This window comes from Pogona vitticeps, chromosome 1 (genome assembly GCF_051106095.1).
Source record: "Pogona vitticeps strain Pit_001003342236 chromosome 1, PviZW2.1, whole genome shotgun sequence".
Classification (NCBI taxonomy): domain Eukaryota; kingdom Metazoa; phylum Chordata; class Lepidosauria; order Squamata; family Agamidae; genus Pogona; species Pogona vitticeps.
Window position 1 is genome coordinate 172,142,762 of NC_135783.1, and position 18,034 is coordinate 172,160,795.

At 42.2% G+C, this 18,034-nt stretch overlaps 1 protein-coding gene and 1 long non-coding RNA gene across 2 annotated transcripts in view; one reads left to right on the plus strand and one right to left on the minus strand.

Annotated features, from left to right (window-relative positions):
* Nucleotides 1-12,895, plus strand: part of LOC110086111 (uncharacterized) — a 48,176-nt gene extending 35,281 nt beyond the window's left edge. The window contains exon 4 of the long non-coding RNA XR_002301760.3: nt 879-12,895. This is a non-coding gene — a long non-coding RNA (uncharacterized LOC110086111). The remainder of the gene's footprint in view (nt 1-878) is intronic.
* A 2,189-nt stretch (nt 12,896-15,084) lies between these two features.
* Nucleotides 15,085-18,023, minus strand: ARL4C (ARF like GTPase 4C). The gene is made up of 2 exons (XM_078378877.1): nt 17,762-18,023; nt 15,085-17,731 (listed from the first exon to the last, which is right to left on the minus strand). The coding sequence occupies exon 2, from the start codon at nt 17,250-17,252 to the stop codon at nt 16,668-16,670; it is 585 nt and encodes a 194-aa protein (XP_078235003.1). The 5' UTR covers nt 17,253-17,731; nt 17,762-18,023; the 3' UTR covers nt 15,085-16,667.
* Between the last annotated feature and the right edge of the window lie 11 nt (nt 18,024-18,034).

Sequence of the window (18,034 nt, forward strand, 5' to 3'; positions counted from 1 at the left end):
TTCTGTTCCTATATGTCCTATAATGAGCACAAGGGGGTGCAAACATCTCTCTGCTCTATTGTACCTTCACAGAAAAACCCTGAACCGGGTCAAACTGAAAGAGATTGATGGGCCAAGGCTTATCCATGGCTAAGTTTCATGGTTGAATGAGGGGCTAGTGCCTGCATCTTTCAAGTTTCAGTCCAACACCAATCACTGTACTACATCACCTTCTTTTATTTATATGTTTATTAGTAATAATTGCTTGTGGTTTGGCGATTTTCATGTTAGTTCATTTTCATTATATATATAAAATGAAAATGACTTACGTCCAAGTAACTACAGAGTTACTTGGATGTAAGTCCTTTTGAACACAATGGGAATTACTTTGCAGCTGACATTTTCATACAGTTGTGCTGTTAATCAACAATTCATGTCACTTGTGCAAAAATCCTAACTCCTTCTTTGCTGAGATAATACAGGACTTGGCAATGTGAGGCCCTCCAGATGTTGACTGGAATTCAACACCCATCAGCCATCAGGGCCAAAGAGAAAACTACTGGGAGTTACAATCTAATAGCATCTAGAGGGCTTCATTTGCCCACCACTCTTGGGACAGTGGCTACTCCCAGGGAAGCGCAATAATTTTGTTCAGTCAGCACAACCCATGGAGCCAATTGCAGCCCATGTATTGCTAGATGTGTCTGCTCAGTTTTGCTGTCATACAGGAGGAAACAACAGGACCTTCTCAGGGTGGGCTGCAATGAACAGTAATATGAGTTGCACTGAGTATCACGGGTTAATGCAGGCGAGGTCAGGATGCAATTCTGAGGGTGAGGAGAGAGGTGAGGATAGGGAAAGACAATGTACCCAGTACACTGTGATATTTTTCTCCTCAGAACAGAAGCATATAGAGGGAATTTTGATTCCCACAATCTTGACATTTTTGGACTGGAGCAACACTGCTGCGACGTGCTGACAAGCTACTTCCAACTTCTGGTCACCTTATGAGTTAGAGACCTCCAAAAGGTCTGTCATTAACATTCCTGCTCAGGTCTTGCCAACCTGGGCTATGGCTTCCTTTGCTGTTCTTCTTTTCCAGCTTCCTTCAGCTTTTCCTAACATTGTTGTCTTTTCCAATTAGCAACATTAAGTAAGTGAAAGATTGCTAGATCTGAGGAATGCAATGCAATTTCCTTATAAAGCTTAGAGATTGAGAAATTTAGGGTGGGACTGTCTAAAGCCAAAAGCCTTCCACTACCTGTTCTTTTAACTGAAAACTAGTTTCTGTTGTTTCTTTCTGTTGTTTCTTTCTCCCAGAACTTGAAACTGGGAAAACTTGCCCAACAGTTCATTTGGGTTAAAGTTGAAGTCAGTACTGTTTTGCCTTCAGAGAAGAAATATAAGTCGTTTCCTTGTTCCAAATTGGTAATTTACTTCAGAAGTCAGAATAAGCATCAGAGCTTGACTAGCTCAGCACCTCAAGCTAATTTTTCAATTGCTTGAAGGAATTGTTACCCCATGTGTTGTGTAATGGTTCCTCTTAAAATATGTCCCTCAGGTGGATTGTACCTTGCGTTCTGATTTTTTAAACTCCAGAAATTTCCAAGGTGTTTGCCTGCAAGAACAAAGAGTTTTATGTCACATTAAAAACAAATAGAGCCTATTTCTCATAAGTTTTTGTGAGCTGCAGTTTCTTCTGATACATGATGCATTTGATGATGGGGGTGTGTGTGCATGCAGTCCATGAAATAAAATGCATTCATTCATCGGCACCACAAAACTCTTCTCATTTTCCTAAAACTGGACTCTGAATTGAAGAAACATTCTGCCAAGTCTCCCTAATCTCAAGCAGGCCCCACCATTTCACAGGCCTCCTTTAAATTCTTCATCAGGACTAAGCTCATATGATTTAATTGAAAAAAAAATCAATTTATTAAAATCCTTCCACTGGCTGAAATCCTGGTGCTCTGAGTTACACCATGGCATAACTTATTCAACAGGAATAGATTACTATGATTGCTATACTTGTCATATGTTTTATTGTTTTAATTGTGTTGTATTCCATTCTAATTGTAATTGTATAGAAGAATGGCAAATGAAATAAAATAAAATAAAATAAAAACTAATGAAAACTAATGATAAGCTGGCATCGAAATGTGAATCAAATTTCTCACCCATTCTGACTTATAAAATTCACAGGCATCAGCTTGAAAGGATCAGTCCACTGCTATAGGAGAGAAATTATGCCCATTTTATTACAGCCTGTTGAGTAGAGTGGAATGGAATTAAGACCAGGATTCTAATCCCCACTTGGTGATGAATATTCACTGGGGGTTGCAACTGATAAAAGCACCCTTTAAATATCTCAGATACCTCAGAAAACCTTAGTTATGGGATGCCATAAGTTGGAATCAACATGACAGCGTATAACACATACTGTATGACGTTATTTCCTTTAACATACAGTACATGTGCACTGTATCTATGCAGCACACTTTTTCATTAGAACTAATTTAGTCACATGTAAACTTAACTAACCAGTTACTCAGTTAATGCTTGTAAGGAAGTTCTTAATCAAGACCACACTATAGCAAATATTTCCTGGCACTCACTTTAACTCCTTCTCTGCTGCTTCAGTCTACAAGTACCTTCTCCACTTAATTGCTACTTCCTGATTTCTCCTTTCCCTGGCTATTCTTCTGTTGTTTACTAGCCCATGGATACTCCAGGTAGTGCCCAGCACAATCTTAATACTATTGTACAAATAATTACTGGGAGTAACAGAGTATACAAATCTAAAATTTGGTACAAGTTGCAACTCTGCTCATTCAGGGTTTCAGAGTTACATAAAGGGCATGCCAGTATTTGTTCTTTAATTCCTTGTTAACTCTGCAGGCTTTGGGGTTATATAGATTTGCTTTTGGAACAGGCTGCACTGTTGGCTGTCCTTCCTGAGTACAAAATATGTCCCCAATATAAGGGAGAGCAAGTTTGATGGAAAGGGTTGGTTAATCATTTGCAAACTGAGGGCAGAAATGGAGAGCAGGAGTTATTTCAGTGGAAATAATATTGCATTGTTCCAACTGTTTTAAATACATGCACTCACTCAACCCCCTGCTACAAGGAGGATCTCTCTCTCTCTCTCTCTCTCTCTCTCTCTCTCTCTCTCTCTGGCTTGCTGTCTCTCTGTGTGTGCCTATCTGTATATCTGTCTGTTGCCTCAGTAAAATATGAGTTGGTTTGTGTTATTCCAATTCATTAATTGGCCACTTCCTGAATACCACAGAAGTTTGAAAAGAACAAGGGTGTAATGTTTTCTGTTCAGCCTTGCAATAATTCAACAGAACCTGAGATTTAAGGAGGTAGAAGGGATCCATAGAACACATTTATTCCTCCCAGGGCAGAAGATCTGGCTTTCCCAGATCCAGGCCTGTAGTTTTTCACCAAGAATCACAAGAACAGACATAGCAACCACCATAAGCAACTTGATTTACTGTCAAAATTTTCGGACCATTATAATATTGTTCTTAATATGGATATGAACCCAACTCTAGTGTTTGAATACATTACTCATCCTGACCCAGAGAGAGCCTTGTGGCGCAGTAGTTAAACTGCTGTACTGCAGCCAAACCTGTGCTCACGACCTGGGGTTCAATCCCAGGTGGCTGGCTCAAGGTTGACTCAGCCTTCCATCCTTCTGAGGTTGGTAAAATGAGTACCCAGCTTGCTGGAGGGACAATGTGTAGCTTGCATAATTAACTTGTAAACCGCCTAGAGAGTGCTTGAAGCACTATGGGGCGGTATATAAGCAGCACGCTTTGCTGACTCCATTGTATAATTCCACAAATTTCTCTCACCTTCCAATATGTCATTTTTCCAAATTTTCCCTTATATTAAATTCCACTAATTGTTGCATATTTCTCTCCTGAAGTGGTTTCACAAGAAAAGAGAGAGGAATCTAAACAAGACCTCGCCAGTGCTGCCAACTGGAGCGTTTCTTCTCCTTCTCTTTTTATAAAAAAATAAAATAAAATGTATTCTTTTACAAAAATACAAAACAAACAATAAATTGTAGGAATGCACATCCATAGTGGTTCACCATGTAATAAAACATTTCTTTGTGTGTTGGTTCCCCTCCCCCCCCCCAAATGGGCAGAAGTCAGCTAGTTTCCCTCACACAAAGCAAGGCTTCCCTTAGCTGTAAGGAGACAAACATGATGTCCAGCAATGTCTTTTCTGCAGGAAATGCGGCTCTTTGGCTGGGGTGGTGGTGGTGGTATTCATGTCTATGACCTGATTTTTGGGGTCTCTGGATTCTTGAGAGGAACCTTACTGCTGCTGCTGCTGAGAGTTTTATTCTGGTGTGGAACGTTCCCAGACACAATGCCTCTCCACATGGTTTCTGTCCCTTGAAATGTTGCTGTGACCAGTCCTCCTGGCATCCAAACATATTTATGCAAACAGCAATGGTATGGGGCATGCTGCGATGTAATGGTGGAACCTTTGAAGAAACAAAGCGACTCCCTTTACTATTTTTATGACATATGCTTAAAGAGAAGTAATTCAGCTTTGTTGCCATCATGCTTGCTTTCTTTCCCAAAACCCAGCTTGTATATTTGTGGTATTCAAAGGTGGTGAGAGGGTTGTCTTGTTGGATGGAATCTGCATCATTCTTATCAGGACACCTTGTCCAGAAGATTCCTCACTTCTAGTGGGAGAGGGAAACAAGCTTTTTGTGTTGAGATTTCAGCAAACTGGAGTATGTCTGTATGCAAAACTAGTACCTTTTATTTTGTGAAGAAAGTGCACACCTACAGAAGGGTTGCCTGACCGACTGAATGATGCAAACAACACATCTGATAAGTCTGATTTTTAAAAGTCCAGGGAAACACAGCAGCAGTTATTGCAATTTGGTGTAACTGCAAGAGCTCTCATCAATGTTGATTGACATTATCTCACACTCTCACAGCTTGAGACAGAACGAAATAATATTTTCACATTTTCATATGTGCATCCATGGGAATTCTGCCTTGTCATGAACAAGCAGTGTATTCATCACACTGTTCCCCGGCTCCTGATTGCCTCCAAAAGGGACAAAATCCCAAGGAACTTTGCTCTGCAGTTGGTGCATTGCATCATCCTTCAGTGGGCAGCTTCTCGCCTCTGGTTTGTTCCCTCCATAGAGCAAACAAGAGAAAGAAGCAAACAACAATACCCCACATTCTTTCTCTGGTTTCTTGGGAGGGAAGTAAACCAAGGAAGGTAATGACACAAAAGCTGGTCATGGGAGAAGCTCTGTGGTTTGTTTAGGCACTCCAGCTACAAGTAGGAGGAATCAAGCTGCCCACACGAGCATAATGAGCCAGGGGACTTGTGACTGTTGTGGAAAGTTGTCCTAAGTTTCACACTGTCAGGAGTGCACAATTTTGCTTCTTTCAGGAGAGTTTCAAAACTAAGTTCCAACATTGCTCCAGGAGATGAGTGCCATGCAGAGAGAAGTATGCTATATAGCCTTTCAATTTTTTAAAATGATTATATGGACTACAAAGAGCTAATTTTTTTTAAATCAAATTAAAAAACCTGTAATAGATGGCAGAGTTTATGTGAAAGAATCCTACAAGAAACAAAGGAAGTTTTAGTTGTCATGATTTAAACTATTTTCATATATTTCTTTTGTCCAAACACCTAATATAGTATAGTTAAGTGTAGGAAGAAGTATAACATATGTTGAAGAGTGTGCTGGGGGGTTCCTGTCCTTCCCCCACAACCAGAATCTGGGTATTAGCTGGATGATCCATTTAAACAGGATGCTTTCTTGAGAACAAAATCCCATTTGAAAATGTAAAAAGGATTTAGCTTAGCGAGAAAGCAAAGATAAAAAGTGCATTATATTTGCTCAAGACATTCCCCCCCCCCCCCATTGAAAGCCTGACATCAAATTCAGGTCAGACAGTACACAAAACAGAAGAGAAAGAAGGCTTTCTTCTTCTCTTTAATAAGGTGAGAGGAAATGAAGAAAGCAGCTCTTGCTCCTGCTTAATAACGGCATCATCCTCATGCATGGAGAATCAAATGATTCACTAGAGCACTTGAGGCATCTTGCTTTTTGTTTTCTTTCCTCATTAAAAGAACCACCACCACCACACAATGTGGCAGTTTTCAGGCTTTCCTCCACAACCACAGGACTTCCATTTTAAATTTTCCTGTAAAAGTTGGTGATTTTACAGAAGTGTTTCTAGAAGCAGAGTTATTTATGAAGCCAAGCGTTCAACTATGCATGAGTCTTTATCTAGATCAAGAATTACACAGCCAGTGTGTGCGTGTGTCAAAATAAAGATAAAACCCACTACTGTATTGCCTTTGGATTGAGATTTTGTTGTACTTAACTCAGTTATGATGATTAATGGCTCCTTCTCAAACTAGGAGGAGGTAACAAACCAGGGTTCAGTCCTGGGCTCGGTGCTCTTCAATATTTTTTATTAATGATCTGGATCAGGGGTTGCAGTGGGAATGCGAATCAGTTTTGAGAATGATATAACACTGGGTGGAATAGCTTATATTCTGGAAGAGGAAAAAAAATTCAAAATGATCTAAATAGGCTTGAGCACTGGGTTGAAAACAACAGAATGAAATTCAACAGAGATGACTGCAAAGTATTGCATTTAGGATAAAGAAACCAAACACACAGTTACAAGACTGGGGATACTTGACTGAGAAATATTTTCAGTAGGTATAATAATAACTGCTCATACATAATTTATTTCACTAATTATTCACTATTTGTATTGCGTGTTTTTTAAATCTCGTAGAATTTATTCTTTTAAAGTTTTAAATGTTATACATATTTTATATTGTTTTTGTGAAATCTAATACAGCAGTAATGCTGTATTCTGCTATGCCATAATGAATGAATGAATGAATGAATGAATGAATGAATGAATGAATAAGATGCTGGAGTAGGCTACAGTCCACAAAAACTTGTGTCTAATATTAACTCTGATAGTCTTTATGGTGCCAAGATGTCGTGTATGTACCACTGCTTTCTGCCACTGAACATGAACTTCAGGAGGATGTAATATCTGAATTTCACATGCTAGACATTCATGTGTTTAATCTCTAGCTACGATGATCCAAGTACTAATGGTAATCAGATAGTGAATTAATACTATCCTATTATCATCTTGCATTTCATTAATAGTAGATCTCAAAAGTAACAATTAATCAACTTAACCCATGAAAATGGGCTCCTTATAGTCAAACTCCATTTGGGTGATTCATTATGGCTATGTGTCACCTTTTAATGTGACCACACAGAAATTTATCCCAGAACTTCTCTATATCACACCCTGGCATTTAAATCACTGCTACAATTCACACAGAAATGTTCAATTACTCTGCAAAGGCATATTTCAGGTGTACACACACTACACAGCCCCCCTTCTCCCTCACCCTTCTCTACCATCATCACCATCCTACTATCCCCTCCTTTCACTTGCGTTCAAATCCCCCCTTTAATGTTTAGCAAGTGAATAAGCAATGAATTAATAGCAAACATTTGAATGAATGCTATATCCCTTTAGCACCATAGCTTTTCCATATGTATTCTATTGAATCTTTTGGCATTCATATGCAGTACAGTTTAGTGCTAAACTAGGATAAAATATTTTTTTAAAATATGATTTGTAAATTACAATTCTAATCCTTACTAATGCCAGCAGAAGGTAGACAAAAGGTCTAAAGTTCCTTCCCTCAGCACATCCCCTACTCTATGCATCATCAACAGTATCATCTGGACATATCCAACAGTGGCGTAAGAGAAATGGTACAACAATAGCTAGAACAGGCATCCTTCAGTCTCGAGAGACTATGGTATTGTGCTCTGCATGGAGGACTTGGAACAGCATCTAGTGTGGCTGAGAAGGTCAATTCGAGAGTGACAATCCCTTCCCCACTGAAGAAAAATACAATATGTACCCCATCTAGCTCCCTGATTTTGCTGCTTTCGTTACTTCCTCTTTGTCTTGGCCTGCTGGACAAGGGTCTCTTCAAATTGGGAGAGGCCGTGATGCAACGCCTGCCTCCAGACTGAACGCTCAGATGTCAGAGTTTCCCATCTGTTGAGATCCATTTCCAAGGCCTTCAGATCCTGCTTGCAGATATCCTTGTATCGCAGCTGTGGTCTCCCTCTAGGGTCATTTCCCTGCACTAATTCTCCATATAGGAGATCTTTTGGAATCTGACCATCAGCCATTCTTACAACATGCCCAAACCAATGTAGACGTCGCTGTTTCAGTAATGCATACATGCTAAAAATTCCAGCTTGATCTAGGACTACTCTATTTGGGACTTTGTCCTGCCAGGTGATATCAAAAATGTGTAGGAGACAATGCATATGGAACGTGTTCAGCTTTCTCTCCTGCCGTGCACAAAGAGTCCAGGACTCACTGCAGTACAGGAGTGTGCTCAAGACACAGGCTCTATAGACCTGGATCTTGGTGTAAGCCATCAGCTTCTTATTGAGCCACACTCTCTTTGTGAGTCTTGAGAACATGGTAGCTGCTTTGCCAATGCTTTTATCCAGTTCAACCTCTAGGGAGAGAGTGTCAGAGATCGTTGAGCCAAGGTACATAAATTCATGGACAACCTCCAATTCTTGCATGGAGATGGTAATAGAGAGGTGAGTCCACACCCTGGCCCATGACTTGTGTTTTCTTCAGGCTGATAGTCCAAAGTCTTGGCAGGCCTTGCTAAAACAATTCATGAGTTGTTGGAGGTCTTCAGCAGAGTGGGCAACAATGGCTGTATCATTGGCAAAGAGGAAGTCCCATATGCATTTCAACTGGACTTTGGTCTTTGCTCATCTGATCTAGTCCGGAGATAGACACCTTCTGTTGCAGTTCCAAAGGCATGCTTCAGCAGGACAGCAAAAAAGATCCCAAACAGGGTTGGCACGAGGACACAGCCCTGTTTCACTCTGCTTCGGATGTCAAAGGCATCTGATGTTGAGCCATCAAAAACTACGGTGCCCTTCATTCCCTCGTGAAAGGCCCTGATGATGCTAAGGAGTCGAGGAGGACATCTAATCTTGGGAAGTATTTTAAAAAGGCCATCCCTGCTAACCAAATCAAAGGCTTTGTGAGATCTATGGAGGCCACGAAGAGTGGCTGTTGTTTTTCCTTACATTTCTCCTGCAACTGTCAGAGGGAGAATACCATGTCAGTGGTGGATCTAGTAGCTCGAAATCTACACTGTGATTCTGGATAGACTCTGTCTGCAAGCACCTGGAGCCTCTTCAGCACCACACGGGCAAGCAGCTTCCCTACAATGCTGAGAAGAGAGATGCCACGGTAGTTATTGCAGTCACCCCTGTCTCCTTTGTTCTTGTACAAACCAAAACCAAGACAACTGGAAACGCTACAAAAACACACAAGCTTTGAAAGACTAACAAAATAATTTGCATACTTATGCCAGAAGAGTGGATTTACTTGTCACTAACTTTGTCCATTCAATGGAAGAAGTATCAAAAGGAACAGTGAGAAACATGACACAAATAGCGAAACCAATAGCCATCTAGTTGCTCCCTTTGCTGTCAGATGAAGTTAAATACAGTCTAGAACAGGACTCAGAACCAAATATGGTCCAAGAATAGTACTTTGTACTCATACATAGCAAATTTTTCACTTGAAAAGTACAACCAAGTCATTTTTCAAAGCCTTATCTCAAGTTCCTGATGAATTCACAGCAAGGCTGACTTCCATCTGTACCTTCCAACTTTTCTTCCTCCATGGCTAATAGGATGGCTGTTCTTTTAAGCAGCAAGAAGACAAGCTTTAGCAGGCTAGCCAGCAACTGAATGGAGGCTTGGCTTCTGAGGTAGAGTAGCAAATGTCACCCAACTAAGGGTACCAAAGAACAAATAAGTTATCTGGGTGTCCGAGGCATAGGATTTCAGTAATTGCTCTTCTCTGGCAGTAAAAATAAATTAAGCAACTAATCATTTGCCACCTTTTCATGTTGTACAATATAAGCAGCCTGAGGCACCTGGTGCCTTATGACTAATGGCAGAACCAACTCTGTCTGAAGGGGAAAAGCTCAATGTGTACAACATGACCGTATCTTGCAATTTCTGTTAAAAATGGGGTTGATGGGTGGGTGTCTCTGGATTGGGGAAAAACAGAGCTGCCTGTCTTGCTCATCCTGTCTATGATTTAGGATTTGTTTATCTTACCATTCTTCTGAGACAGGATCACTGGCTACTTGCTAAACAAGAACACTGAGAGGTTTAAATGATAGCCCAAGGTAAACATCTCTGGTCATCCGCAGGTCTCTCAGTTTTCCACCCATCACTGCACATCAGAGATACCAGTTCTCCTTTAGCTGACATAGGCATCCATCAAGGGCTAAAAGAATAATGGGTTGAAATATATTTGTGCTCAGCAAGACCTCTTAACTCCTACAGAAAATCGGAGGTTAGAATAAGTATTCATGTGAAAAATTAAAATCCCAAAGCATAAAACCAAATGGTGAAAGGCATTTCCGTCCTTAGAATGGCAAAACTGCTATGGCACAGTTCAAGTGGAAAAAAAAAAAACACCGATGGGTGGAGAAAGACTTTTGTGCCCTCTTCCTTGCTGTTGCTTTGCTCAGAACGGACCCTCCTGATTTTTCTCTTTTAAGGAGTGGGTGGGAAACGAGCTGCCCATGTGCTGCATGCAGATTTCCATAATTTTATATATTGAAAAAAAAGGCAACAAAGAATAGTGATTTTAAACTGCAGCCTTTCTGTGAAAAGAGCACCTGGTCAGGCTTTCAGTTTTAATTCTCTTTGGTTATGGCAATTAAAGCTACTTAGTCTTAGAAGAGAGTTTGCCATTTTTACTTCTTAATAAAACGTCTGATTTTGCCTTAATAATCTTAATTAAACAATGAAGTCATCAATCTCCACGCTTACTTGCTGGAACAGGACCTCTGGACAGACCCTCAGTTCAATCAAAGCTGGAATCTTAAGGAAGGGAAGCGACTGAGGACTACTTTTTTGAATTAGGATTATTAAAGCAAAGAACAGGCATTTTCTGCAAAAATAAAAGGAGTTAGCCTCTTTTTAACAAGTAAATAACTTTAATTAACAGTAATCAGGAGAATAAAAAGCAGTGAAACTGAGCAGATGCTGTAGCACTGTTATATAAGCAACAGAGAAAACACTGTAGCGGTAATTCTTTGTTGCCTTTTTAAAAACCACTCATCTTTGTTAAATCCTAAATCCTTAATCAAAGCCTTAATTTAATTCAAAAATCCCAATGATATCAGAAATAAAACACTAATGTGGACTGTAACCTATGAGAATCACTTTTCAAGCTCCTTCTAAAAAAAAAAAAGTCAATTAGCCAATTTGACCTTGGCTGATATTTTGGCCACACCCGTTATAGAAGGCAGCCCCTATAAGGAGGACAAGTAAGAAACCTGTACCTTTGGCTCTCTAGGTTGACCTACACCGTTTCAAAAAATGACACCAGAGCTCTGTGAAGGGATAATTAGCATATTACTACCAGGTATATTGGAGACAGAATTGGTGCCTGCTTTAAATAACTTTGCTTAGAATGTTGAAAACAAAGGTGCCAAAAGATGCCAGACATCTCCAGGGGAGCCTGACCCCCATCCCTCCCTCCCCATCTTTCGAAGTCCTGGGGTTCTAAGCCTAAGCCAAAATCTGGAACCATTATGGTGCCTGGAATCATGAGTCTAAAGACAGTTATAACTTCTTCCCTCAACTGTTTAATAATGGTCTCTTAATTAGCATCTCATCAATTCCTCCCTGCCCCTCCCCATCCTATTATATTCTTCATTGAATTAACCTATCTTTTGAAAACAACAAACAGAAAGTACAGATAGAAGAAGCAGACAGAATCATGTAAATTTAAAATATACAACTTGTCAGAGAAATTATTTTGCCAGGATACTAATACTGCAACTGGTGCCTCATGAAGAACATATCTAAAATGTGTTTAGCCTCATTTAATATGTTTGGAAACTTCAAGCTGTATGTGAAAAGACAAAACACCTGGGAGCAGAAGACACAACCTCCCAAAAAGGATAATCTGTAACACTTTAGTATCAACATTTTTAGTTGTCCTTCTCCCTCAATCAGGCAATTTATCGATCAGGAGGTCCTTCTGAATGACCTCTGGACAAAATAAACACTCCTAGTTCATAACTGAGAAAATTGACCAAAAAATGCAATCTGAATGGCTGCAACATGGTCTTGGCAGTCTGCCTCCTATTTACATTTTTAATTAAAGAGGACATATAAGCTTTTGTCAGACAAAGATGCTTAACAGCTTTAAGTAAAACAGACTGTTGCCACATTTTGCTGTCAGTGTTTAATATATTTCAGCATTCTTCAGATTGTTTACTATCATGCAGAAATCAAGGGTTTGTATTAATAGGCCTTGTTGGTCTGTAACTTTTCTATAACTTCTCCCCTCCAGTGAACTCAAGGCAATTCCATTCCAAGTGCCTTCCATTCTGCTTGACAAAGAGGAGAGGTTTAATTCTCTTTGGGCAACTCAAGTTGGTCCAGGACAGAGACTCGCTCATTTTAAGACTTGGAGGTACTGCTCAGTTGGGATGTCCAGTAACTCTACGCCTGATCCACTTGGCCTCCAGAAGCAGAGACAAAGCGTTATTTTGTTATTAATTTTTGGAAGAAACCAGGTTTATGTCAGCGACAAAAAATAAAAATCTAAACACATGATTAGGTGTAACTGATTTAGCTCTGAGCAGTATTTGTATTTTCTAATTCCTAAACAGTGTTTAAAAATTACAGCCTTTGGCTTTAATACCCTCTGTCTCCTTCTTTCTCAATTATGAGGTAACAAATGTGCTTGAGAGTCCTGTGGCTGGGAAAAAAGAAAAACATTTTTTTTAAAAAAGGGAAACAGTTCTAAGATGTTTTAAAACAATGGGACCAGCCCACTCTGTGGGTCAACGAACAAATCTCCATTCATGTAAACGGAATTCCCCAGGTACATAAATAATACATGGTAGCAAATGATGTCAGTATAACAGCAAGGACCCTTGCTGTTATGCTGTTAACAACCGCATGGCAGGCAAGTATTCAGTAAGCAGAGCCTTTTCTAACCAGGATATATAGTAATTGGCGGGGGGGGGGGGAAGGAAGAAAACATCTATATATTCTGTTTAACTAATACTGTATGCAATTTTCCAAATGTTAAAAGGCCCTGAAAGGAAAAAATAAAAAGTTAACAGTCCTTAATATTTAGTTGCGGGGGCGGGGGGTGGGTGTTCCTAAGAAAACTATGGAGAAACTTTTCTCGAGGAAAAAAGCAACCATCTGGAATTTGTTGGAGCCACATAGTCCTCAGGCCATGGGTTGCCCTTCTCTTTCCCACCTCTTGGTCAACAGAGAGTTATCTAAAACAAAATACTAAGGTTTATATTACCATAGTAATTTCATGGGCAAACTCATAGAGTTGGTCACAGAGCACTGTGAAATCTTCTGAATTCTCCAGGACACTTCCAACAGGTCAGAAAAATTAGAAAGCAGCACAGGCAGGTTATAAATAAGTAGGGATTTTGGAGTGACGGACAGAGCGCCTTGTGGGGAGGAAGCTGAAGTTCAAGCCATGGCGTCTGCATCTTTTTACTTCTCTGCTGTAACCATTTCCAGGAGTAGTTTTCTTAAATCTTTTCCACAAGGCTCTTCATTGTTTCTGCATCTGATTGTAGACTTAATACAAAAAAGTGGAAGAGGCTTCACACATTAAAACCAGACTCTTCCAGCTACTGAAATAGTTTTCTCCATGCGTTGACTATCCACTGCTCTCCTGTTTGTCCTGGGATGGGCAACCCATAGCCTGGTTGCGTGCAGCTCCAGCAGGAGTGGAAGCAGCTCTCTCCATCCACACCACTACAATTCCAGCAGCTCCCACACTTCTTTTTTTTTTCTTCTATGAAAGAAGAGGCCCTGCTCTGTCCTGCAGTCTCATAAGACTCTACTATAAAGGAGAATGCTCTAGCTGTTGTACCATAGAACTTTACTGGCAACTACGACCACAGTAATTGCCAGATTTTGCTGGCAGAGCCAGCAGGCCATCTGGTGACAATGTGGCCCTCACAGGATTATGGGAGTATGCGCAACGTGATTCCTCCTTTCCCACAAACAATATGGGATCTAGGATTATGATAAACAGTTCAGAAGAATTCAACAGCTTGCCCAGCATTTAGTAGCCTCTGAGTTGGCTCATTCAAGGAATTGCTTTAGTATGGATGTAGATTTCAGGAGGGAAATGTGTCTTCTGACTGATACAGACAACTTCACTTATTTTCATATTGATATCATTTTTAAAGTAAGAAGTTTATAATCTAAGCTCCAGAAATTAAGTGAACTAACATTAGTGAGCCACAGATGTGTTTCATGTAAAACACCTTCCAGAAGAGTTTTGAATTAACTAAAGAGTATACTAGGCAAAGCTTGCATTAAGTGTGCTCAAAAAAGATTCTCAAATTGCCTCCATACAGTGAAATCGTATTCCTGTTGCAATTACTGTATCGATATTCTTTCATGATCATCATTTATTACATGTGTAGCTTGCTTTTCCTCCAAGGAGATCACTGTGCACAGGATTGCAGCCTTACGATCTTATTCCATTTTCAGTGGCTGAACTGTGAATCTTTTAATCAAATGACGCTTGCTTCTATGTAAATAGGTACAAATTGATGTCATACAACACCATCCTATATGTATCTACTTGGAGGCAAGTAAATAAACCCCATGGGGATTTATTTAGTAATAAGTGCCACTGAATTAAGTAAGCTCCCAGTTAAGTCTGTATATAAGACTGCAACCTCAGGCTTAACTGGGATCCTTCTGAATTCAGTGGCGCTTATTACTAAATAGAGAGGTACAGGGTTGCACTGTTTGTAAAGGAAATCAGATTTCTCCTGCACCACCATAACCAACATGAGTTCTATCAGACGGGGGAAGGACTGTAACTGCCTTTTCCTTTACTCTTGATGGGGACAACTCTGAACTACTGATTTTTTTAAAAAAAGAACAAAACAAAATAAGACACACGCACAAAATAAAACCCAGCCAAGTCTATTTTAATCTATTTGCCAGTATGATCTATTTCCCTCTCCCAGCTCCAACAAAGAACACAGAATGTGTTTTTTATTTAGTTCTGCAACCTTCTCTATGTTTCACCTATCAGAACAGCTGAAGTCTGGCTGGCCGTCCTCCACTCCTTTCTTACTGCTGCAGTGAGCTAGGCCTCTGAAAGCCATCAGGATGATACAGTGAAGAAACTGAAATGTGAGTCAGATTATTTCAACCTGATTAGATTCAATGTCAAGAAACAAAGTATGCCTGCAGCTGAATGTTGCAAGAGGAAGGTATCCTTCTATAACCTGAATTTAAAAGAAGTGTTTTCCTAGCTATTGCTTCAATTGCGTTGACCAGGTTGTAAGAAGGGGGTGGCATTTCCATCTAGCAAAATGCCTAGAATGCAGCACCAGAGAGCAGCTGCTGGTTAACGAATGATCCAGGCAGCTCGGATTTTACAAGGGCTTCATACAGTGGATTTTACACCATCAACATACAAAATTCTCTTTTAATATAGGAATCTGTGAGTGCTACATTCAGCTTGCCCAAGGGCCTATTCCTCTTTGCCTTGCTTTTGGTAGCCCTCCAAAGGCAGCCCAGGGAGAGAGCAAAGGTTCTCCCCGCTAGTGGGGAGACTGGTGTGTACATCCTCATCACACTCAACTTGAAGGACTGAGAGCTAGAAGGGGGGGGGACACTTCCCTCCCAAATACACACAAGAAGCAGCACTGTACCATTTGTTCACTGATTTCATACACTTTCTTGATCTTGGTCATCACACAATTACCAGACCATGAATGCTTTGGAGAGATCTCATGAAAGACTCAAAACAAAAAAAAAACAAAAAACAGTTTACACAAGGGCCAGCTTCAAAGAGCCATTTCATTAAGCAATATACATTGAATATATGCATCCACCCCCCCATCAAAGCATCATTGTTCCCATCAAGCAATTAATGTATGTCTTAAGTCTATTTCTTCATGCACACTTCACCTTGCACTAAGATCCTGAGATGGGAGCATAAACCTTAATAATCCAAACACAAGTGGGTCCTGCCCTGTAGCATTGTGAGGGTCATCTCCCAAAGTACTTCCTCCCATTTTAGATATATTTATATAGTTATGTATTCTTTTTAAAAAAGAGAAACCTTCCAGAGGAATGGGGGTTGGTGGGTGGACATCTAGTGGCAAGTCTTTTGCAAGTGTATCTAGTTCACAGGGGCAGACACAGCTGGTAAAATCAGGTTTTTGTAGTTGCCCATCTTCTAGTCCTGCTAGAATATTAGAAAGTCCAAAGCGTCCACCGCCTGTCTTGTGGCTCATGGTGCCTTCCCAGGGGCTGGAACAGGTGGCTGATGTGCACAGATCTGACCTGCATCCCAAGTGCCAGCCAGCACAATATTATACCCCATCTCCGGGCAAAGCAAACCATATTGAAAGGAAGGCCCTGGAAAAGTCTATGGACACCGACCGGCATTTGCCTGATCAGGCCTCAAGCTAACAAACCAAGCTTCCATGCCTGTGTCTGTCTAGGGTGACCCCGCTTCCTCGGGGCCTGCCCTGCTCTACCGCTGCTGCTTCTTCTTCTGCTTTAAGGACTTTCTGCGCTTGAGGATCATCTCGTAGAGTTTGTCCATGCCCTCCGTGAGCCCCTCTCCGATGATGGCACAGGCTGGCTGGATATGGTAGGTGGTGGACGGGGTCAGCTCCTGCAGAGCCAGCTGCTTCTCGATCTCCGCCACCGGCAGCGATTTGGGGAGGTCCTGCTTGTTGGCGATCACCAGCAAGGGGGTGCCTTGGTTTTCAGCGAACTTGGTGACTTTGTGGAGCTCCGTCTTGGCTTCCTCCAGCCGGTCCACGTCGACGGAGTCCACCACATAAATGATGCCGTCGGTGCAGCGGCTGTAGGACTTCCAGAGGGGCCGCAGCTTCTCCTGGCCCCCGACGTCCCAGAAGTGGCAGCTGATGCCCTTGGCGGTGCCGTTGCTCAGCCTGATCTTCTCCGTGTTGAAGCCGATGGTGGGCACCGTGTTGACGAACTCGTTGAATTTGAGCCGGTAGAGCACCGTGGTTTTGCCGGCAGAGTCCAAGCCCAGCATGACGATGTGCAGGGACTGGAAAGCAGAGATGTTGGAGGAGATGTTCCCCATGGTGCGGACAGAGCGCTGGGCTCGGCGGGAGCCGCAGCGGAAAGATCCTCCGTTCGTTCCGGCTGAAGACTCGCGTCGCCTCTTCTCCGCTTCCCGCGGCTGCTGCTTCTCTTACACCATTCCCGCCAGATGCTGGTCAGGTTGCAATCAAAACGCCAACTCACCCCCGCCGGCCATCACCCCGGAGGCCCGCTCAGGAGGAAGGAGAGGGGATCCTGAAGAGATCCTCGCCAGGGATCAGCGCCGGTCGGTGGAACTCACCCCCGAGCGCCCGGGGGGGGGGGCAGCGGCGGTCGTGCCTGTCGCCATGAATCCTCATTCAGCAACCGCAACCTGAAGCGCCGCAGCCGCAGCCACAACCCCGAGGCGCGGCCGGGCTGTGAAAAGCCTCCAAACAAAGCCGGGGCCACTTGCGAGTCTTTCCAGAGAGAAAGGAAGAAAGAGAGGGAGGGAGGGAAGGAGGGAGAGGAAGACGGAGCCTCGCCTCGCCTCGCCTCGCCTCGCCTCGCCTCGCCTCGCCCAGCGGCTGGGGCAGGGCTAGCTCCGAGCAGAGCCGCTTGCTGCCGACTCATTCATTCTTCAGGCGGGAAGCGGCGCCCTTTTCCTCTCGGGCCCGGTTCCTGCCGGCGAGGAAGCCTCTCTTCCCCGAAAACCGCCGGGCTGGAGAAGCCCCGGCTCTTCGCGCTTCCGCCGAGCGGCCGCGCCAGCCTCCAGCGGAGCAACTGCAGTTCAATCCATCAAAGCGCCGCCGCCGCCGCCGCTCGCTCGCTCCCTCCCTCCCT